Source organism: Schistocerca gregaria, chromosome 6 (assembly GCF_023897955.1).
Source record: "Schistocerca gregaria isolate iqSchGreg1 chromosome 6, iqSchGreg1.2, whole genome shotgun sequence".
NCBI classification, from domain to species: Eukaryota; Metazoa; Arthropoda; class Insecta; order Orthoptera; family Acrididae; genus Schistocerca; species Schistocerca gregaria.
In genome coordinates this window covers 139392135-139416659 of record NC_064925.1, presented here as the reverse complement: position 1 = coordinate 139416659, position 24525 = coordinate 139392135, and the positions used below count along the sequence as shown (strand labels likewise).

Below are 24525 nucleotides of genomic sequence, written 5' to 3'. Positions count from 1 at the left end.
CGTCAGTAAAATTGAGAATATAAAGCAGAAGTAAAGAAATGTTTGATGTCTATATTGGATCAGTTTGATGCAGCGCAGAAAAGTCAGTGCAAAAGAGAAATTTAAATTGGACACCAGTCAGTCAAGAGTAAGCATCGGTGCAAAATAAAGTCTACACAAAGTAACTACCGGAGTGTAACTCGCTATGAGTCTGTGATGGAGATAGATGGAATAAGCGTTTTAGAAATCCTGAAGCAGACTTAAGTTAACTGGAAAGACAATAGAGCAGTCTACGTATGAAAATTCACAAAACTAAAAGGACAGAAAACGAGATGATAGAACAAATTAAAATTGGGTGAGGGGGTTAGACAAGGCTGTTGTATTTCATCTACTCTGTTTAATATCTATTAAGACAATTTAATGACAAACAGCTTCAAAGAAAAAGTCAGGTGACAGTAGGAAGGAAGATAATGAAATGTGCAAGATTCGCTGAGGACATGACAATACTAAGTGAAAAATGAAAGACATTTAACATACGTTAAAGTACAGAACACCTATTGACTCCCTCTGTCGTGTGGCGGCTCGCCATCTGCTGAAAATCTTTTTGTGTGATGCCATTGAGGCGACTTTTGGAAGTCTGTGGTGATGATGATGATGATGATAATGATAATGATGACAGCATAGCGCCCAGTATGGCCGAGCAAATAAAATCTCTGTTCTGGTTAGGACTCGAACCCTGGCCCCTTCGATTGGCATTCAAACACAATGCTACCACAGTTACCGAGGCGTACTAAACATAGCGTGAGGACGGTGGAATAAAGATACAAGCGGAAAAGACCAAGACAACCAAGAAACAAAATAGTGAAAATTTGTGATATATTATCGGAACAAGTAATTAACTTCAGGTACCTAGAAAAGAAATGACCGGAAAGGTGAAATGTAATCGATAAATAAAATCAACAGTTTTTCGGGTTCGAGACAGGTGCAGCACAAATCTTCACCGTCGCCGTTATATTCAATGCAGTGCCTATATGAAGCTGAGATCTGAAAATTTCTCTTTCGTTCTACGAGGCTAATTTGTAAAATAATAACCGATTTGTAACGGAATCTTTATTTATAAACATAAATTGTATCACAAACTACAATACGCACATTTTTCATTTTTGAACATAGTAACTGTTGTGGTTGGCAGGAGAGCCAACACCGTATTACTAAAAGGAGACCGAAATGCACGCGTCTAAGCTCACGCAGGCTGGCGTGAGATCGGGAACATGACAAGGGAATTAGAATTGAGAAAAACGGACGTAGCTGGTGGAATACTTAATTTTAATCCATTAATGACAATCGTCGCTCTTTATGGTACACGATTCACAATATCAATAGTACGGATACTGGCGCTTTGCTAGGTCGTAGCAAATAACGTAGCTGAAGGCTATGCTAACTATCGTCTCGGCAAATAAGAGCGTAGAAGTCAGTGACCCATCGCTAGCAACTTCGGCTGTACCACTGGGCGAGTACTAGGAAGTCTCTTTAGACCTGCCGTGTGGCGGCGTTCGGTTTGCAATCACTGATAGTGGCGACACGCGGGTCCGACGTATACTTCCGGACCGCGGCCGATTTAAAGGCTACCACCTAGCAAATGTGGTGTCTGGCGGCGACACCACAGTAACCGTGAACATCTGGCGAGTATTGCGCAATCCATGTTTCATCACTGGTCACTGTGTGATTCGAGAACTCGACACCATACTTGTGATACGACAAATTCACATTTTTTCTATTTTTAAATATACGCTACTGGCCATTAAAATTGCTACACCAAGAAGAGATGCAGATGATAAACGGGTATTCATTGGACAAATATATTATACTACAACTGACAAGTGATTAGATTTTCACGCAATTTGGGTGCATAGATCCTGAGAAATCAGTACCCAGAACTACCACCTCTGGCCGTAGTAACGGCCTTCAAACGCCTGGCCATTGAGTCAAACAGAGCTCGGATGGCGTGTACAGGTACAGCTGCCCATGCAGCTTCAACACGATACCACAGTTCATCAAGAGTAGTGACTGGTGTATTGTGACGAGCCAGTTGCTAGGCCACCATTGACCGGACGTTTTCAACTGGTGAGAGATATGGAGAATGTGCTGGCCAGGGCAGCAGTCTAACATTTTCTGTATCCAGAAAGGACGGTATAGAACCTGCAACATGCGGTCGTGCAATATCCTGCTGCAATGTAGAGTTTCGCAGGGATCGAGTGAGGAGTAGAGCCACGGGTCGTAACTGTCCACTGCTCAAAGTGCCGTCAATGCGAACAAGAGATGACCCAGACTTTTATCCAATGGCACTCCACATCACCACGCCGGGTGATACGTCAGTATGGCGATGACGAATACACGCTTCCAATGTGCGTTCACCGCGATGTCGCCAAACAGGGATGCGACCATCATGATGCTGTAAACAGAACCTTGATTCATCCGAAAAAATGACGTTTTGCCATTCGTGCACCCAGGTTCGTCGTTGAGTACACCATCGCAGGCGCTCCTGTCTGTGATGCAGCGTCAAGGGTAACAGCAGCCACGGTCTCCGAGCTGATAGTCTATGCTGCTGCAAACGTCGTCGAACTGTTCGTGCAGATGGTTGTTGTCTTGCAAACGTCCCCACCTGTTGATTCAGGGATCGAGACGTGGCTGCACGATCCGTTTACAGCCATGCGGTTAATATGCCTGTCATCTGGACTGCTAGTAATAAGAGGCCGTTCGGATCCAACACGGCGTTCCGTATTACCCTCCTTGACCCACGATTCCATATTGTGCTAACAGTCATTGGACCTCGACCAACGCGAGCAGCAATGTTGCGATACGATAAACCACAATCGCCATAGGCTGCAATCCAACCTTTATTAAAGTTGGAAACGTGAAGGTACCCATTTCTCCTCCTTACACGAGGCATCACAACAACGTTTCACCAGGCAACGGCGGTCAACTGCTGTTTGTGTATGAGAAATCGGTTGGAAACTTTCCTCATGTCAGCACGTTGTAGGTGTCGCCACCGGCGGCATCTTGCGTGATTGCTCTGAAAAGCTAATCATTTGCATATCACAGCATCTTCTTCCTGTCGGTTAAATTTCGCGTCTGTAGCACGTCATCTTCGTGGTGTAGCAATTTTAATGGTCAGTGGAGCAAAATATCCTCCCCTGTACGGGAATTACGTAATGCGTGGAGCAGTACAGGTGTTATGAAGTTTGGATGTGCCTGGGAGTCGTGCATAAACAGTCAACTCGGTTAACGCGAGCGCTCACGTAAAGCGGTAAATCCGGGTTCGTATACCGGTCCGGCACAGATTTTCCTTGTCGTCATTCCCATATGTACCTGATAGTTATTCGTATTCGCAACTGCATGCATGTCCGAAGCAACACCGCATCGTTGTTCTTACCAACACAGGTACTATCGTATGATATAGTTTTGTAGACATAGGCGTCGCTGCCATTCTCAACAAACCCCCGACCAACCATATCAGAATCTAGCATTGGCAAACGGAATATATGAGACAGAAACTTCCCGGTATCATTTCTGGAATAATAGTCAAGTCTGAATGTTTGTATCTTTCGCTGACAGCTGTGTGTTGTTATATAAAATTTACATCCTTGGATTGTTACATCAGTCCAAATTTCACTTCCGGATTTCTTAATGCTTTTTTTCAAGTCTGAAGACAGTTGCCCTAGGTTATCGCATTTATCAACAACTGGTTAGTAGGTGTCTGCTAAGATGAAGTTCTCTTATCGTTCAAAAAGAAAGAAACCATTGGAACGTATTGTCCATTAACAAGCCAAAAAAAAAGTTGCAATGTGTGTGAAATCTTATGGGACTTAACTGCTAAGGTCATCAGGCCCTAAGCTTACACACTACTTAACCTAAATTATCCTAAGGACAAACACACACACACAAGCCCGAGGGAGGACTAACCTCCGCCGGGACCAGCCGCACAGTCCATGACTGCAGCGCCCGAGAGCTCTCGGCTAATCCCGCGCGGCCATTAACAAGCCCATGGATCGTAAACTGCTGACAAAATAGCGTTGTGCAATTCTTGAAAGTCCCATCAAGATATATTGTCATAGCATTTTGAGATTTCGAGGTTTGTAAAATGTTTAAATCCACACGCTCTGTAGTTTTCACGCGTAATCCATTCAGAACAACAACAACAACAACATCCTCTGGAATAGTAGCAGAAAATTTAGGCAGAACTGTCCGTCTAGCTTTATAAACGGATTTACGTAAGGTGTCTACATGTTAAATGGTTCTGTGTGTTCTCTTTTCAGTTGATTAAGGGTTAGTTCTGATGGTATCTCACTTTATCTTTTGCAGCTTGCCTCTTCAGCTGTCGGCCGGTGTGGCCGAGCGGTTCTAGGCGCTTCAGTCTGGAACCGCGCGGCCGCTACTGTCACAGGTTCGAATCCTGCCTCGGGCATGGATGTGTGTGATGTCCTTAGGTTAGTTAGGTTTAAGTAGTTGTAAGTTATAGGGGACTGATGACCTCAGATAAGTTCCATAGTGCTCAGAGCCAACCTCTTCAGATCACAAGCTATTTTGTACCCCTAAATTTTGTCACCACCTATTTCTACGTAGTTGTGGACGTCTTGTCTGTTAATGTTACATTTTCCTTCAGATTGTATTCGCTTTAATGGCTGTCGTGTCGGACAACTCGTTGTGTATGAAATTATCTGCCTGCTCTGAGAGCTCGGGGTTACTATAGGTTCGTTCGAGTAACTGTTGAAACCACTGGAATTACGCCGATGCGTTCAACGGAGACATTCTCCCACTTCCAGGAGTTTGCGACTACAGCTACCTTTTATAATGTGGGATATTCTATCATCGCACCGAAGTTGATATTGCTGTGTCGTCCGAACATGGCACATCCTGTTCAAAAGCAAAGATGCGAGCCATAGAGACTGGCCACTTGCTCGAGTTCCACCAGCGCCACGGGCGGCGCTGAGGACGAAGATATCGACTTCGCTTTGGTCAATTGTTGGCCTGTGTAGTAGTGGCAGTTAGAAATTGTGTTAGCGGTGTACTGCACCACAAGCCGTTTCACGAACTCACATATTCGGCCTACCGTAACAAAGTGGCAACTCGGTCCCCACAGCAGTAGCGACGAGCCCTTTACAGAACTGGCGACGACTGTTTACAAAAGATAGTCCTTCAAGATGTTCTAATCTCTTTTCTGGCAGTGTAAATGCTTCGTACGCAGCTAGGGAAAGCATGGTGGAAAACTGGAAGGACAGGAAAATCTAACTTGGAGTAATGAACCATCCTAATGGACGTTCGACATTGGTGTCATCGTTATATAGCTGAAGCGTTTGAGAAGGCTTGTACAAAGGTGAAATATTATGAATGCAATCGGAAGAGGGGTCGCAGTAATTACATCTGAAAATACTGCAATTTTGATGGCTCTTCGAATAGCCATAGGTGAAAGACAACAGACATGAAACATATAACATATAGAAACCAAAACGTATCTCAGTACTCACGCAAATCGCGAAGCACCGTTAAGCCAGGTGTTCCTAGGAGCATGACTTTTACGGCGCGAGAACAGGACAAGGCGTTTTGTGTCGGAAAGGACCCCAAGACTTAAATACGTTGCACATTTGAAATCCACACGTGCTACCAGGTGGAGAAGAATGAAACCGGAATTTGACTGCAATAATTACACGTATGTTGTTTGAAACTGATAAACAATATTATTCAAAATAATCTCCGTTGCTATTTATACATTTCTCCCATCTCTTCGGCAGTCTATGAATGCCACGCAAAAAAAAAAAAATATAAAAAATCATTCAACAAAATGGAAAGGATATTCTTAATGAAGCAATCACGAGCAACAGCAGCAAGCAGTGGCACTGAAAAGCGAGTTGTATGCGTGGTTGCACCATCTTGTTGAAAACGACCGTTCAGTATTTCACTTAACTCAAGTTCTCCTAGGAATGGGCACAGAATATCACTGCAGTATCGGTTTGCGTTTATTGTTTCGTTGAAAAATACGGGGCCCACAATCCGACGTCTAGAAATTGCAATCCAAACTCCATTTTCACAGAATGAAGTTGTTCCTCATGAATACACAATAGATTTGCAGTACTCCACATACGAGAATTTTGCGAGTTCATGTACCTGGATAAATGAAACCACGCCTCATCAGTGAGTAATTTCACAGGGACTTTGGCCTCCTAGATCGCCTGACCTAACACCACCTGACTTTTTCTGGGGCGCAGCGAAAGCAACTGTCTATGAAAACCGTCCAAAATCCATTGATAAATTGAAAACTGCAATATCCACTTCCACTGCTTCTGTTACGGAAGAAATGTTACAGTTTGTCTTTGGAAACGTGATTAGGCGAGTTGAATTGTATATTCAATAACAGGGGGGACGCTTTCAAAATTTAATGTGAGAATTTGTAAGTAAACATGAATATTCAATAATTTAATAACTTTTATTCCACTGAGTTTCATTTCGGTATATTCACTACGGCATACGGCACGCGCGACTAAATCATACGACACCGTGGAGAGACTTTTTGAACACCCCGTATAATGGTTGACTAAGAAGCGGATTATTTGCTCCAGAACTCTGCAAAACGCAGAAAAACAACCAGCAATATGTTTTTCACATTGTTTCACTTAACAGTTCATCTCCCTCGGCATTGGAACGCACGTGTAGCTTTCTAGCGTACTTTGTAACCGCCTTAGCTGACTCCGCAGGAATTGAGTTACTAGCATGCCGCGTACAACGCATTAGACTCGCCCAGTATCAGCTAGCCTGTCACGCGTAACCTAAAGCAACGCCGCACTACGTACTGCGCCCTATCGGGAAACACCTTCCCTGCGTTGTCACTGCCGAGGGGTCGCCGCACTATGCCGGGAGTATTACGTACTTCTGGAGTCAGTGTAGACGGAAGACTGTTTACCATACTGGTACCCAACTTTATAGCTATGATCTTCAGACTGTGTTCTCAGGATTTACGCTGTGCTGGTGTCATGCATTGCGTTACGCGCCGGTACTGGTACAACTACGTAGAACTTAAACACAAACACCAGTGTGCATTACCGTTGCAGTCGGTCAACATGGGCCCAGACGAGGTGAGCAGGCCTTTACTCGGAAGGATGTTTTATCAAAAAATAACAACAGTTCTGCTGCAACGCATTAAAAGAAATACGGAGAGATCCTCTTTCCGCTCCGGTGTTGAGGACCATGATTCGAAAGTTCGAATTAACTGGCGATCTTGGAATTGCTCATGGAAGACTGACGACCAATTGCGTCACTAATTCTTGAAATTCTTGTTGCCGTGGTTGAGAGTGCTGAACACGGTGTGTGATCTTAAGGTGTCACGACAGGTAAACATTCCGTGGTGCACCGTTCGAAAAGTACTGCGAAAAATTGTGAAATGGTACGCAGATGGTCGTCACCCTGAGCAACGTTTGTAACCAGAAACGTAAACATGGTACTCAATTAACAATTGTCACGCTCTCATGTGGAAATTAAAAGGTGTTTCTCTCAACGATTCATTCTTTATTTCTCTTCCGATCACTCGTTTTTTGTGTGGGCCCTCACAAGCAGCGAAACTTTAATTACAACCTGAAGGACAATCAAACAAAAGTAAGAGATGGTAAAGTAGTCTATAATAAACTGAGTGAAAGTCACAATCCGCAATAGCGGTTTATTGTGTTTTCACTCAGAGACGACCGGTTTCATACCGTGGATCTATATCTTCGGATCACATAAAACTAATACTTCATATGCCACGATTTCCAAGGTGCAGTCGCGCATAGAAACATGTCACTCTCGGTAAAACCTTGGGTGAAGCATGCAGTTCTATTTGACGCCTGCCAATATTTTTCAGGGCCAGCCAGTGTGACCGATCGGTTCTAGGCGCTTCAGTCCGGAACCGCGTGACCGCTACGGTCGCAGGTTCGAATCCTGCCTCGGGCACGGCTGTGTATGATGTCCTTAGGTTAGTTAGGTTTAAGTAGTTCTAAGTAGTTCTAAGTTGTAGGGGACTGATGACCTCAGATGTTAAGTCCCATAGTGCTCAGAGTCAGCCAATATATTTCAGTATGTCGACGACTCCCAAGGATTGTGTGTCTTATTTCTTTGTTTCCCCGCGAGTTTTGACAATTGTTTCACTCTGTCATACGTGAACTGTCAGGTACTGTCCGGGCTCTTCTTTTGACTGTGTTTTGGGAAATGTATTGCTGACCATGCATGGTTCGGATCGGATGCCTATCTACCGTTTCATGCTTGGGTAGCTCAGTCTGTAGAGCACTTGCTGGCGAAGGGCAAACGTCCGGAGTTAGAGTCGCGGTCCGGCATACAGTTTTAATGTGTCAGGAACTTTTATATCAGCATATACCCCGCTGCAGAGTGAAAATGCAATTCTGAAAGCTACGAAGAGTCACTAACAATTCGCACAGATCGCTTGTTGGGTACCAAGTGATTGGAGCAGCGGGAGACCAGGACGAAAATATCTTGTTGTGGGGTCAGAAATAGGTCAGATTTGCGATTTCGTTCTGTTTTGTGTCGAAGTGCCTTGACCAGCATTACAATGGCTGCTCACTGCGAAGTAATTCCGGGAGCAGTTCAAATATGCCCGTCTACGACTGCCATGAAATTGCTTAATTTTACTCAAATGGCTTTAGGCTTATAAATTTCATTAGATGCGCAAATAGATTTAAAAAAAATCAGTGAGAGATAAATCTGTTAAATATAGTGTACGTTCGACAATTCGTACATCAAATCCTTTAGTTTTCCGATTGGCAAATCTGTTATATTGTCTTTTGGCGCGACGTGTATCACGTACTGTTCCATTCATCTTTTCCAGAAAACTTGTATTGTATTCTCTAGTTATTCACTTACCCTTTGACAGGCAACCAAGAAAAAGAATTTGTTTTACAGCCGTGGAAAAAAACTGAGAACAGCATTTCCTGCAGGAATACTACTTGTTTTACTTTGATTGTTGTTTCTTTCCAGATTGAAGTTTTAGACTCACGGTTGAAAATTGGCGGAAATACACTGCCGGAAAAAATTAGTACATCCTTTCAGAGGTTTTCCAATTCACTCAAGATTTATTGTTGCAACGGTACATGTGGAGTACATGAAATAATTTACAGTGCCACGCCAACAAAACCATTTTGTAGACAAGAAACTACATATCGAAATCAAAATTTCAGTGAGATAAACACCATTTCTCTACGCAACAGAGAACATTTCAACCCTTTTCATAATTACGTCTTAATATCTCTCGAACAGAGAAGTCTCAGTGGCGACCATGAGGTTTCTGCCTGAAATATTCAACTGAAAACAGCTCGACAGCCACACAAAAGCAGACACTGTCACTCTCTGTGGCAGTCGACCTACATTTCTCTAATAAATGGAACCCAAAGAAAGAAACACTCCATTATGGCACACATCGTCACACAGTAGCTTCTAGGTACGATTATATGCTCTGAATTCTTACAGTTGGCTTATTTAATGTAAAGAGAGCGAAGAACTGCAGTAAAGGAACAAAAGAAATTATGCTCTGTTAATCTCTAGTGGTTTTCATTAATTGTACTGTATTTGAAAAATTATGACGTTAATAATCGCCACGACTGTAATACCACCTTCACTTCACACTACCACTATGTAAAATTAGTTTGCACCTGCTTGTCGACACTGAATGTTGACTTGATACTTCGTATCCACATTGGAAAGATATGTCTTGGTTAAAGAATTATGCTAACTGGGAAGCAAAATAACCAATAATGGACAGAGCAAGGAGGACATCAAAGGCAGGCTAGGGTATGCAAAAAGGGCATTTCTGGCCAAGAGAAGTTTACTAGTATCAAACACAGGCCTTAATTTGAGGAAGAAATTTCTGAGAATGTACATCTGGAGCACAGCTTTGTATGGTAGTGAAACATGGACAGTAGGAAAACCGGAACAGAAGAAAATCGAAGCATTTGAGTTGTGGTGCTACAGGCGCCTGTTCGAAATTGGGTGACCTGATAAGGTAAGGAATGAGAAGGTTCTGCGCAGAATCTGGGAGGAAAGGAATATGTGGAAAACACTGACAAGGAGAAGGGACAGGATGATAGGACATCTGTTACGACATCAGGGTATGACTTCCATCGTACTAGAGGGAGGTATTGAGGGCAGAAACTGTAGAGGAAGACTGCATCTTGACTTGAAGCGGCAGATTGTGGACTGCCCGTTCGTTTTTCGATGGCGTACATCACGAAGGCAATTTACACCCTAGCCAACTGAAAACGTCACGGTCTAAGTTAGAGGCACTTATTGCACGTAAGAGAAGTCTTTCCAACATTGCGCCTATCACGGGACCCTGTGTTGTGAACGTCGACTACACGACGCGGTCTTTACGTGTTGGCTGAGACAGAAAAGCGACAAAAAATGAGGCCGAGCTATCCTAATGTCGCATCTAGCAGAACGGGGGATTAGGACCATTGTACTCCGGAATACTGGTCCAGTGTCTTGATAGCTGCATCCAGAGCACGTTTTGAAAATATTAATAAATGTAGAACTAAGGACTGCTCATACCCTTAGGAGAGCCAGCCATGACAAAACTCTTCCACCTGGTGAGCAAGATGTATGAGACAGGCGAAATACCCTCAGACTTCAAGAAGAATGTAATAGTTCCAATTCCAAAGAAAGCATGTACTGTCAGGTTAGAGAATTACCTAAGCATCAGTTTAGTAAGTCACAATTGCAAAATACTACCACTGATACTATACAGACGAATGGGAAAGCTAGTAGAAGTCGACCTTTGGGTAGATCAGTTTGGATTCCGCAGGAAAGAAGGAACACGCGAGGCAATACTGACCATACGACTTGTCTTAGCAGAGAGGTTAACGAAAGACAAACGTACGATTAAAGCATTTGTATACTTGGGGAAAATTTTTGACAATGTAGACTTGAATACTCTCTCTCAAATTCTGAAGGTGGCAGGGGTAAAACACAGGGAGCGAAAGGGTATTTACAGCTTGAACAGAAACCAGATGGCAGTTGTAAGAGTTGAGGGGCATGATAGGGAAGCAGTGGTTCAGAAGCGAGTGAGACATATGTGTAACCTATCGCTGAAGCAGTAAAGGAAATCAAAGAAAAATTTGGAGTAAGAAAATCCTGAGAGAAGAAATAAAAACTTTGAGGTTTGCCAATGACATTGTAATTCTGTCAGAGGCCGCTAAGAACTTAGAAAAGCAGTTGAATTGAGTGGACGGTGTCTTGAGAAGAGGATATAAGATGAACATCAACAAAAGCAAAACAAGGAGAATGGAATATAGTTGAATTAAATCAGGCGACACTGAGGGAATCATATCAGGAAATGAGACAAAGTAGTGGGCGAGTTTTGCTATTTGGGCAGCATAATAACGGACGATGGACGAAGTAAAAAGGATATAAAATGGAGACTGGCGACGGCAAGGAAAGCGTTTCTGAAGAAGAGAAATTTGTTCAAAAAAGTTCAAATGTGTGTGAAATCTTATAGGACTTAACTGGTAAGGTCATCAGTCCCTAAGCTTACACACTACTTAACCTAAATTATTCTAAGGACAAACACACACACACACACACACACACACACACACACACACACACACACACACACACACACACACACACACACACACCCATGCCCGAGGGAGGACTCGAACCTCTGCGGGGACCAGAAATTTGTTAACATCGAGTATAGATTTAAGTGTCCCGCAGTCTTTTCTGAAAGTAATTGTTTGGAGAGTAGCCATTTATGGAAGTGAAATGTGGTGTTACAGAAAGACGCTGAAAACTAGATGGGTAGATCACGTAATTAAAGAGGAGATACAGAACAGAACTGAGGAGAAGAGGAATTTGTGGCCCAACTTGACTAGAAGAAGGGATTGATTGGGAGGACACGTTATGAGGCATCAAGGGATCACCAATTTAGTACTGGAGGGAAACGTGGAGGTGAAAAATCATAGAGGGAGACCAAGAGGTGGATACACTAAGCAGATTCAGAAGGGTGTAGGTTGCGCTAGTTATTTGGAGATGAAGAGGCTTGCATACGATAGAGTAGCATGGAGAGCTGCATCAAACCAGTCTTTGGATTGAAGACGACAACGGCAACAATAAATTATATCACTTTTCGGTACCATTGTATCAGATAATTCTATTGAAATATGCAGCCCTTTGGCTGTTGCACCACACCCCCGGCGTTGGCGCAGTCTGCTGTTAGCGGTAACAGGTGGTACTCACGTCGGCAGGCGGACGCGCCCACCCCAAAGCCAGCAGCCAGTCCCCCATGGCGGTCACTAGCTCACAAGTGCGCGGTGCTGGTCTGTCGGCGGCGAAGACCACACTGCGAGGCGCTGTGCCGCGCGTAGAAAGAACAGCGAATAGGTCGTGCGAAACCGGGGGGCCTTGAGACTGCCGCGGCCGCTCCCGTAGTCTGCTCGTGGACCGACGACAGGCCGTAGATAGAGAGAACCACCACAGCCGACTCGGGAGCGCGCTGCCGCGAGAGCTCTGTACCGGGTAACACAGTCCCGCTAGCTCTACAGCAGACCGCTCGCTGCAAGTATTTGGAACCGCTGTGGTAACGTGCTTTTCAGCACTTCTAGTCTAGCTCTCTAACGGAGCAGGTGTTACGCGGGAAACGGTGGCAGTGGAAACTGGTTCGCGGTTCGGTGAGCGTAAATTCATAAGTGTTTAAGTACACTACTGCTCATTGAAATTGCTACACCAAGAAGAATTGCAGATGATAAACGGGTACTCAATTCGACAAACATATTATATTAGAACTGACATTACACTTTCACGCAAATTGGGTGCATAGAGAAATCAGTACCCAGAATAACTAACTCTGGCCGTAATAACGCCCTTGATGTGCCTGGGCATTGAGTCAAACAGAGCTTGGATGGCGTGTACAGGTACAGCTGCCCATGCAGCTTCAACACGATACCACAGTTCATCAAGAGTAGTGACTGGCGTATCGTGACGAGCCAGTTGCGCTGCCACCATTGACCAGACGTTTTCAGTTGGTTGGAGATCTGGAAAATCTGCTGGTCAGGACAGCAGTCGAGCAATTTCTGCGTCCAGAAAGGCCCGTGCGAGACCTGTAACATGCGGTCGTATATTATCCTGCTGAAATGTAGGGTTTTGCCGGAATCGAATGAAGGGTACAGCCACGGGTCATGACACATCTGAAATGTAACGTCCACTGTTCAAAGTGCCGTCAGTGCGAACAAGAGGTGACCGAGACGTGTAACCAATGGCATCCCATACCATCACGACGGGTGATACGCCAGTATGGCGATGACGAATACACGCTTCCAATGTGCGTTCACCGCGATGTCGCCAAACACGGATGCGACCGACATGATGCTGTAAACAGAACCTGGATTCATCCGAATAAATGACGTTTTGCCATTCATGCACGCAGGTTCGTCGTTGAGTACACCAACGCAGGCGCTCCTGTCTGTGATGCAGCGTCACGGGTAACCGCAGCCACGGTCTCCGAGCTGATAGACCAGGCTGCTGCAAACGTCGTCGAACTGTTCGTGCAGATGGTGGTTGTTTTGCAAACGTCCCAATATGTTGACTCAGGGATCGAGACGTGGCTGCACGATCCGTTACAGCAATGCGGATAAGATGCCTGTCATCTCGACTGCTAGCGATACGAGGCCGTTGGGATCCAGCACGGCGTTCCGTATTACATTCTGCTAACAATCATTGGATCTCGACCAACGCGAGCAGCTATGTCGCGGTACGATAAACCGCAATCGCGATAAGCTACAATCCTACCTTTACAAAAGTCGGAAACGTGATGATACGCTTTTCTCTTCCTTACACGAGGCATCATCACAACGTTTCACCAGGCAACGCCGGTCAACTGCAGTTTGTGTATGAGAAATCGGTTGGAAACTTTCTTCATGTCAGCACGCTGTAGATGTCGCCACAGGGGCCAACCTTGCGTGAATGTCTGGAAAGCTAATCATTTGCATATTGCAGCATCTTCTTCCTGTCGGTTAAATTTCGCGTCTGTAGCACGTCACCTTTGTGGTGTAGCAATTTTAATGGCCTGTAGTGTATATTTATTAACCAATTTCAGTAACTCCGAGTGCATTCACGAGATGACGCAAGTAAGGCATTCAGCGCTCATGTACATAGATATTCTGCAAATCACAATTAACTGTCTGGCAGAGGTTTCATCTAACCACCTTCACAATAATTTTATATTATTCCACTCTCGAACTGCTGACCGAATAAAGAACAACTATATCTTTACGTCCGTGCTCTGATTTCCCTTATTTTATTATGATGGCTACATGCCGGTAATACCGGGATGAGAGACCTGTGGCACCAGAGCTGTTAACTTGTTGAAAATCCTGAAGAGCATCAGTGGTTCTCGAAGTGTAACTGTGATACTGGCTCGGTTCGGTTGTTTGAGGGAGGAGACCAAACAGCGAGGTCATCGGTCTCGTCGGATTAGTGAAGGAAGTCGGCCGTGCCCTTTCAAAGGAACCATCCCAGCATTTTCCTGGAGCGATTTTGGGGAAGTCACGGAAAACCTAAATCAGGATGGCTGGACGCGGGATTGAACCGTCGTCCTCCCGAATGCGAGTCCAGTGTGCTAGACACTGCGCCACCTCTCTCGGTAACTGTGATATTGCTGGCACAGAACACGACAGGAAACTGTGGGTCAAACTGAACAGAGCTCGCACTGGGCATGGACGATGCGCAGACTGTTTACAAATGGGCTGCCACAGAGTCTCCGGTTTGTGACTGTGGGGCTCCGAACCAGATAGTCGAACACATTAGAGATGAACGCCCCTTGCGTTCCTAACAGGGGACTTGGAGCGGCCTCATCAAAAGCTGATGATATGACTCTTATATGGATATAGAACCAAAATATTGTCATTTAACTAATTTTTATGTAGTTTTCTATTTTCATGTTCCTTTTATATAAAGTATTACTAATGTTATATGCCTGCAATTTTAAACTGCATGTGAGCCACACGAATAAATAAATAATAACAATAAAATAAAATAAATGATTATGGTGATCGTTTCTTCCTATGTAGGTCGACGCCAACAAAATATTCTGCATTCAGAGTAGAAAGTTGTGATTGAAATGTCGTAAGAAGATTCCACCGCAACGAAAACCGCCGTTGTTTCAATAGTGTCCATCCCAAATCCTGTATCATGCCTGCAACACTCTCTCCTCTATTTCGCGATAAGACGAAACGTGCTGCTTTTCTTTGAATCTTCTCGATGTAACCCGTTAATCCTGTCTGGTAAGGATCCCAGACCGCGCAGCAGTGTTCCGAAAGACTAGATCTGTTGCATTTTCTAAGTGTCCTCACAATGAAACGCAGTCTTTGGTTTGCCTTCCCCACATCATCATCTTCGTGTTCTTCCCAACTCAAATTATTCGTAATTGTAATTCCTACATATTTAATTAAATTTAGGGGCTTTACATTTGACTGATTTATCGTGTAACCGAAGTTTAATGGATTCCTTTTAATACTCATGTGGATGACCTCAAACTTTTCATTATTTAGGGTCAATTGTAAATTTTCGCACCATTCAGACATCTTTTCTAAATCGTTTTTCAAATTGTTTTAATCTGATGATGATTTTACTAGATGACAAACGACAGCATCTGCAAACAATCTATGATGGCTGCTCAGATTGTCTCCTAAATCGTTTATATAGATAAGGAACGGCATTGGGCCTATAATACTACCTTGGAGAATGCCAGAAATCACTTCTGTTTTACTCGATGACTTTCCGTCAATTACTACGAACTATGACCCCTCTCAGAGGAAATCATATAACTGAGACGATATTTCATAAGCACGTAAGTTCACTACAAGCCATGTGTGTGGTATTGTGTCGAAAGCCGTTTGGAAATCTAGAAATGCGGAATCAATTTGAAATCCCTTATCAATAAGCCCTCAACACTTGGTGCGTGTAAAGAGCTAGTTGTGTTTCAGAAAAACGATATTTTCTAAATCTGTTCTGACTTTGTCAGTAGATCGTTCTTTTCGAGGTAATTCATAATGTTCGAGCACGACATGTGTACCAAAATCCTGCTGCATACCGACGTTAATGATATGGGCTTTCAATGTAGTGGATGTAGTACCCTTCTTGAATACTGGATGTACCAAAATGCAAGACTTAATGTCTAGTGCAAAGAACACACGATAAAATAATCTGCCCCCTGAGTTCCACCAACTTTACAATACAGTCAAGCATTTATGAGATTGGATACCAGATGCGGCAAGATGGAGAGAATCTATCACTCCTGAAAGAGCATTTATATCTCTAACTACGTTTCCAAGAAACTCAGACACCACAATTCAGTAGTATGGCCCTCTACGTTACACACCTCTGAATGTCTCTTAATCAATAGTGAGAATCCACTCAGGAAAATAGAGCTCAAGCAATGTCCTGAGGAGGATACTGGAGCCAATAAAAGAAGAGGATGGCGCCTACAGGATCGTACACAAAAGTGAACTGACCGTTTCTGAGAAGCCATAATCATATTTACGAGGAAAATGTGAGTGGCCTTCTATGGACTTTTGACCCCCATGCACCCATACAGAATCACGAACAACACACAACACACCATGTTACAAAACCTTCAAAGAACAGCGTGTACTGTGACGAGCACTTGGGCGGTCGCGCAATACCAGATGCAAAGAATGCATCGAGAAGCGGCTAATGAAAATGAACACAGATGGCATATTCGAGACCTTTTGATTGAGATCAAACTGCAGATCTATCTATAATTTACGTATTAATTTCATTTCGACCCACACAAAAGTTCAGCCGCGAATTAGAGCATCAATTTACATAAAGGAAAAGTACCTTATGTTCTAGATACAGAGGAACCGAAATCTGTACACAGATTTCGGCTTCCGTTGTTTTGAGAGGAATTAATAATTCAGTATATCGGCCAATAAAAAGACTGAAAAAACAATTCTGCCGCAGGAACATCCGCAACTGAGCATTATAACAGAAGTTGAAAATATCGCTTCACTTTTAAGGTTCGCCGGCCGTCGTGACCGAGCGGTTCTAGGCGCCTAAGTCTGGAACCGCGCGACCGCTACGGTCGCAGGTTCGAGTCCTGCCTCGGGCATGGATGTGTGTGATGTCCTTAGGTTAGTTAGGTTTAAGCAGTTCTAAGTTCTAGGGGACTAATGACCAAAGCAGTTGAGTCCCATAGTGCTCAGAGCCATTTGAACCATAGCTGGTAATGGCTGCCTTGTCTTTCATCTACACAGTGTCTGTTATCAGTAGCAACTCTCCGGCATCGCTGGCACATAAAGAAGCTCGCCCAGTGTGCCAAGAACGGCCCGGCGCCGAACCTGAAGGCTGATTTTGTCCACGGCTACAAGGGTATGTTGCCAGTTCACCCCCATACAACAGACTCGTTGTGGCAGTACGGATTTACGATTCTGGCCATCAAAGCTGCCCAAAAACTTCGTCGTCCTTCCGTATGGTAGTCCAGTGTGCTAACCATTGCGCCACCTCGCTCGGCCACCACGGATTGTTCAGTATTCTGATCACAGGTGATGAATCTGGATTTTTAAGTACGACCGTGAGGCAAAGCGCCAATGTGAGGAATGGCACGCTCAGACATATCCTCGACCGAAAAAAGCTCGAATGAGCAAATCAAAGATCAAACAACGCTGATTTGCTTGTTGCTTGACAGTAGTGGTATCGTATACAACGAATTTGTTCCTCCAAGACAAGCTGTCAATCGAGTGTTTCGAAAAGATGTTCTTGAAAGGTTCAGGAAAAGGGAGAATCGAATGAAATCGGACATTGTGGGCAAGTGGACGCTGCATCATGAAAACGTCTCATGTCACACGGTCACTTCGTTTGCGGAATTTTTGACCTTTGACCTCAAAAGGCATTCCTGTTTCACAACCCCACCTATTCACCTAAGTTGAGTACTTGTGACTTTTTCCCCGAAATTAAAAAATGTATTAAAACGACATCATTTTGGAGCTCTGGAGAACATTCGAAAGATGTGACTGACATGTTAAAAGGCCCTACTAGCTGAAGCCTTTCAGCGCTGCTGCCAAGACTGAGAAGAACGACTCCGCCATTGTTTATCTGTCGAAGGGAATTACTTTGAAAGGGACAATATTGTTCTTTGAAAAACATAAAAACATTGGTAGATAAAAAATCAGTCTCGTTACTTTTCTTTTATACCTCGTAGACTCGTCAAGCTTGTGACAACACATAGTGCTGTACGACTTTAACACGTACATAGCCAGAATCTAACGCCGATGGAATCAAACTTGGATAGCAGGATGATTTATTTCCTGTTGGATTTAATCCTGGGACCTTCGTCTGAAGTTCGTTTAATGACTTTTCTGAAGTTTCACCAGAAAGACTGACTAGCAAAACGCCAGAAAAATCATTAAAAAACATTGACCGAACATCGAGGTGAAAACCAGTAGGGAGTACTACAACAAGTGACCACGAAAGCTTCAAAAATTTTGAAGTAGCCAAAATATTGTTATTGTGCTTATGAAGCTTGATAGGAAGAATACACTGTTAAATTTGTAGGTTATGTGGGAGTTGTTAGGAAGTCTTTTCTAAGATATTTGTCTTGAGTTTAGCCTATACGGAAGTGAAAATAAATTGATGGCACAATTAGACTAACGGAAGGGACCGGTTGATAGGACACATTCTGAATTGTGAATTTGGTATTAGAGGGAAGTGTAGGAGACATAAATTGTAGAGAGAGATCAAGGGATGGTTACAGTAAGCAGGTTGGAGTAGTTGTCTGGAGAAGAAGAGGCTTGCACGAGATAGAGTAGCATGGAGAGGTGCATAAATCCAGTCTGCGGATGGAAGATCACAACAAAAACAACTTGGTATTGATGGTACGAATGCTACAGTGGTTTTCAAAAAAAATAGAAAAAGATTACAAGAAAACAGAAATACGCTCTAAGACAAAAAAAACAACAAAAAAATAGAAAAGAAGCCGACGTACCCAAAAAGACCTATGAAAATTGGTGACAAATTGATGTTGATGCAAGTATCGATGCAAAACGCAAAATTCTAAACTTTGGCGACACATGAATGTGTGACGCTGCAAGGCAATTTCAGCGCACAGCTGGCAAGGATACACGGGCACAAAGTCTGCGCGAATTTCATTCCGTATACTCGGTTGGGTAGTAACTATACCTCGCAAACAGGCGCGTGAACAATATACGGAGATGTCAGCGACTGGGAGAAGACGTGCACTCGGGCTCAAAGAAGTCGATTGGAATAATCGAAGAATCGATCTATATTTGAATAGGAGCGATGCCACTGTTCGACGGTGTTGGCAGGAACTAGTGAATCATGGCCGAACACAGCGTCAAGAAGGAAGTGGTCGACCTGGAGAGACGACAGAACGTCAGGATCGAACAGTCGTCAGAGAGGCACTCAGAGCCCCACATTTATCATCATCATCAATCCGACGTGCAACTGGTGCTTCAGTGACCACAAGGACAATTGGGGACGATCTCCGTTCAGGAGGACATCCAAGAACTTATCAGTCATTGCCAAGCCAAATAACTGCTGGCACTAGAGCGAGATGTGGTCCAACGCGTTACTGGCGTCTCCAATTTGTCAAGTTCTTACTCTCAAATAAATAATCCAGTTTTTTTTTAATTTTAACTTGGGAAGAAGTTTAACTGACACGATTTTGAGACTGTACTGTACAAAACCATATTGTGCAAACCAGTGACGTTGCACCCGACCTGCGACATCTGTACATAACGGATCTGGAGAGTAGGATGGCAGTCAGTGCAGGAAGAATGACAGAAGGTAGTTTTAACAACCCAACTGGTCGAAAGAAGCTTTCTGTGCCGTCTGACATGGAGCGGCAGGTTAAGTACAGGCATGACTAATCGGACAGTTTCCAATCTTTTCCTGTTTACGGACTGTAGCAACGACCTCTGATCACAGGTTCGGCCACCTGATAAATGTGCCGTGGACGGTCAAAAGCCGCAGCGTGCCAGTGACAAGTACTCACATCAGGCACCATCACTTAATTTGTTCGAGGTGACGACATAGCTGCACTGTCTATTAGGACCTTCTTTCTAACTTTTCCTCTGACGTTGCATCGTTTCAGACGTCCGTGCATGATGAACAATCGCCGATCCCACGATTGTAAATAATTATTAATTCCATTCTCATAAGTCATTCCCACCGCGTTATTTTCATTGGTACTACGAAGGTAGAGGAAGCAGTTTCTACCATCTATCTTTTTTTTTTTTTGTCATCAGTCTACTGACTGGTTTGATGCGGCCCGCCACGAATTCCTTTCCTGTGCTAACCTCTTCATCTCAGAGTAGCACTTGCAACCTACGTCCTCAATTATTTGCTTGACGTATTCCAATCTCTGTCTTCCTCTACAGTTTTTGCCCTCTACAGCTCCCTCTAGTACCATGGAAGTCATTCCCTCATGTCTTACCAGATGTCCTATCATACTGTCCCTTCTCCTTATCAGTGTTTTCCACATATTCCTTTCCTCTCCCATTCTGCGTAGAACCTCCTCACCCCTTACCTTATCAGTCCACCTAATTTCCAACATGCGCCTGTAGCACCACAGCTCAAATGCTTCGATTCTCTTCTGTTCCGGTTTTCCCACAGTCCATGTTTCACTACCATACAATGCTGTACTCCAGACGTACATCCTCAGAAATTTCTTCCTCAAATTAAGGCCGGTATTTGATATTAGTAGACTTCTCTTGGCTAGAAATGCCTTTTTTCCCCATAGCGAGTCTGCTTTTGATGTCCTCCTTACTCCGTCCGTCATTGGTTACTTTACTGCCTAGGTAGCAGAATTCCTTAACTTCACTGACTTCGTACTTCGTGACCATCAATCCTGATAAGTTTCTCGCTGTTCTCATTACTACTACTTCTCATTACCTTCGTCTTTCTCAGATTTACTCTTAAACCCTACTGTGTACTCATTAGACTGTTCATTCCGTTCAGCAGATCATTTAATTTTTCTTCACTTTCACTCAGGATAGCAATGTCATCAGCGAATCGTATCATTGATATCCTTTCACCTTGTATTTTAATTCCACTCCTGAACGTTTCTTTTTTTCGATCATTGCTTCCTCGATGTACAGATTGAAGAGTAGTGGCGAAAGGCTACAGCCTTGTATTTCTCCCGTCTTAATACGAGCACTTAGTTCTTGATCGTCCACTCTTATTATTCCCTCTTGGTTGTTGTACATATTGTATATGACCCGTCTCTCCCAATAGCTTACCCCTACTTTTTTCAGAATCTTGAATAGCTTGCACCATTTTATATTGTCGAACGCTTTTTCCAGGTCGGCAAATCCTACGAATTGTATAAATGGAACTTTACTGTGTCGCATGTAAGAGTGAAAAAATGAAAAACAAATCACAGACGGGCCCAACGTCCAGATTCTATCCAGTTCTGGATCTGTCTGATCTCCATGTCTCGCAATCCGGTGGCTGGCGTGCTACGTTATACAAGCACTTAGATTCCTCGCTAAGAAATTTACATGTTTTATATTGGAACCGAGCACAGCCCACGTAAAATCTATGCAAGTCGAATGTCTTTAGGACTTGTTCTTGAAATTAAAACATAGCTTGTAACTTCCCATCATTCTGTGTCTTCCTTGGGAAGGTGTAATACATTATGTTTTCCACGACTGGTTTCCGCGGTACTGCTAAGTGTTGGAGGAGAATACACTGACTGGAAAACTCCCTCGAAATGGAAGTTATACCATTGAAACTAAGAGAATATCCTAAGTGTGGGAGACCGAAGCGGCTGCATTAGTGATGGCAACACTGAAGCTGAATTCCGGACAACATGTTTCAAATAATGACGTCGACATATAAACATGGATTTTTCCGCAGTTCCCCTAAAAAACTTAGAGCAAACACTGGGATGGCTGCTTAAACGAAACTGCGACCGATATCCTTTCCTTCTTTGTTTAATACAAGGTTCAACTTTATCTGCAATGATCTCGAATGTGAAACGACTTTAGGCGCAAAGCTCCCTTTCCTTCAGGGACTTATATCTTATCGATATTAGCTCGAAGGACTGATCCGCTGTGAGCCCTATACCAAGAAATTTCTCACACCCTTTTTTCCGACAGCAACGTAAGTTCAGATGAACTTATTGACGCTTATGGACACCTATGGATTTGTCAGGAAAAGCACAGAAGTATCTCGTCGTTTGTTCATTTGTCATTACAGGAAGAAAAACAACGCTAACACCTGTTGCAGTAAACAATTTGCTGTCTTTTCACTTTGTATCACGTACAGTGCCAGTTTTAGTTATTACAAAAAACACAGCTATGCAGTTGAACAGCAAAGCTTAAGTGCAGGTTGTAAACTCCCCCCTCCTTCCTAATTCCGTCTATTGTCTACATTAGTGATTTATGAAAATTTGAGAGGAGCGAGGATTAAAATACATTTTCTAGTTTACTTAGCTTCTCATGTAGAGTTGGCTCCAGTTGTTTTTGTCTGGGGGTTTGATTCCTGAAGCTAAAAATGTCACATTTTAGATTCCCACGGTTGGGTTAATCTAAATAAATTTGAAGTAGTTGTAGAATTTTTGTTTTGGCGTAAATCTATTTTCTCATATTTTAGTAGGTCTTACACTCTTTTGATTTTTCACATTAACAAAGTCGAAATTACATTGTTCGCACAAAATATAAAAACACGTCTGAGCACAAAGACATGCTTACGACACCCACACTTTGCAGAAATAACCACATTCCGCAGCATGAGATTTTCACTCTGCAGCGGAGTGTGCGCTGATATGAAACTTCCTGGCAGATTAAAACTGTGTGGTCAACCGAGACTCGAACTCGGGGCCTTTGCCTTTACGCAGCGTTTACAATTTTTCTTAACAAATTAATTTCTGCTAGTTATGTTACATTATTATTTTCAATTATTATTGCATAAATGAATCCAGAACCACGAGAGTATTGTGTCATTAAAAATATAAATTTTAAGTGTCAATAGTGCATAAATGTCAAAAGCTTCTAAAAAAATAATTTTAACTGTACATTCGGAACTAGTAATTGTCGATTACAACATAGAGACTGAAACATTTTATAACGTAATTCATTTCCATAACTTTTAGCTTGAAAAATACCATACTGTGTAACGTTATATAGAAGTTTTCAGGAAAGCAATTGAGATAATACTAGCACGTCCAAAATTTGAAAAATAATACTGGTATTGACAACTACTGTTGAGGAAAACTAATTCTATAGGAGGATGTCCCGTTACGAGGTGCGATCGGTAAATGCTTGTAAATTGATTCAGAACACCACCGACAACATTTTCGGAGGTTTTTCAGCAAGTTTTGTAATTATGATTCATGTTTGTTGACATTGTCAACCGTGAGATATGCCATCTGTTGTATATTTTTATGTTAAGGATTGAAAACCTATGAAGTCAACTATTAATCAGTCCAAATAAAGAAGATTTCATGTGCGCTCTTGACTTCATGGGTTTTCAATCACTAACACGGATGTTGTTGTTGTGGTCTTCAGTCCTGAGAGTGGTTTGATGCAGCTCTCCCTGCTACTCTATCCTGTGGAAGCTTCTTCATCTCCCAGTACCTACTGCAACCTACATCCTTCTGAATCTGCTTAGTGTATTCATCTCTTTGTCTCCCTCTACGATTTTTACCCTCCACATTGCCCTCCAATACTAAATTGGTCATCCCTTGATGCCTCAGAACATGTCCTACCAACCGATCCCTTCTTCTGGTCAAGTTGTGCCACAAACTTCTCTTCTCCCCAATCCTATTCAATACTACCTCATTAGTTATGTGATTTACCCATCTACTCTTCAGCATTCTTATGTAGCACCACATTTCGAAAGCTTCTATTCTCTTCTTGTCGAAACTATTTATCGTCCATGTTTCACTTCCATACATGGCTACACTCCATACAAATACTTTCAGAAATGACTTCCTGACACTTAAACCTATACTCGATGTTAACAAATTTCTCTTCTTCAGAAACGCTTTCCTTCCCATTGCCAGTCTACATTTTACATCCTCTCTACTTCGACCATCATCAGTTATTTTGCTCCCCAAATAGCAAAACTCCTTTACTACTTTAAGTGTCTCATTTCCTAATCTAATTCCCTCAGCATCACCCGACTCAATTCGACTACATTCCATTATCCTCGTTTTGCTTTTGTTGATGTTCATCTTATATCCTGCTTTCAAGATACTATCCATTCCATTCAACTGCTCTTCCAAGTCCTTTGCTGTCTCTGAAAGAATTACGATGTCATCGGCGAACCTCAAAGTTTTTATTTCTTCTCCATGGATTTTAATACCTACCCCAAATTTTTCTTTTGTTTCCTTTACTGCTTGTTCAATATACAGATTGAATAACATCGGGGAGAGACTACAACCCTGTCTCACTCCCTTCCCAACAACTGCTTCCCTTTCATGTAACTCGACTCTCATAACTGCCATCTGGTTTCTGTACAAATTGTAAATAG

At 43.1% G+C, this 24525-nt stretch overlaps 1 protein-coding gene across 4 annotated transcripts in view; it reads right to left on the bottom strand.

The window, feature by feature from the left end:
* LOC126278180 (carotenoid isomerooxygenase) overlaps positions 1-24525 on the bottom strand; it is a 323874-nt gene that overhangs the window by 191911 nt on the left and 107438 nt on the right. The window contains exon 1 of one of the 4 annotated variants that reach the window (XM_049978089.1): positions 12250-12588. The exons of 2 other annotated variants lie outside the window; for them this stretch is intronic. In XM_049978089.1, coding sequence (XP_049834046.1) covers positions 12250-12297 — 48 coding nt within the window. In that variant the 5' untranslated portion in view covers positions 12298-12588. Of the gene's footprint in view, positions 1-12249; positions 12589-24525 lie in introns of those variants that run through there. One more of the 4 variants, XM_049978087.1, reaches the window with a different exon arrangement.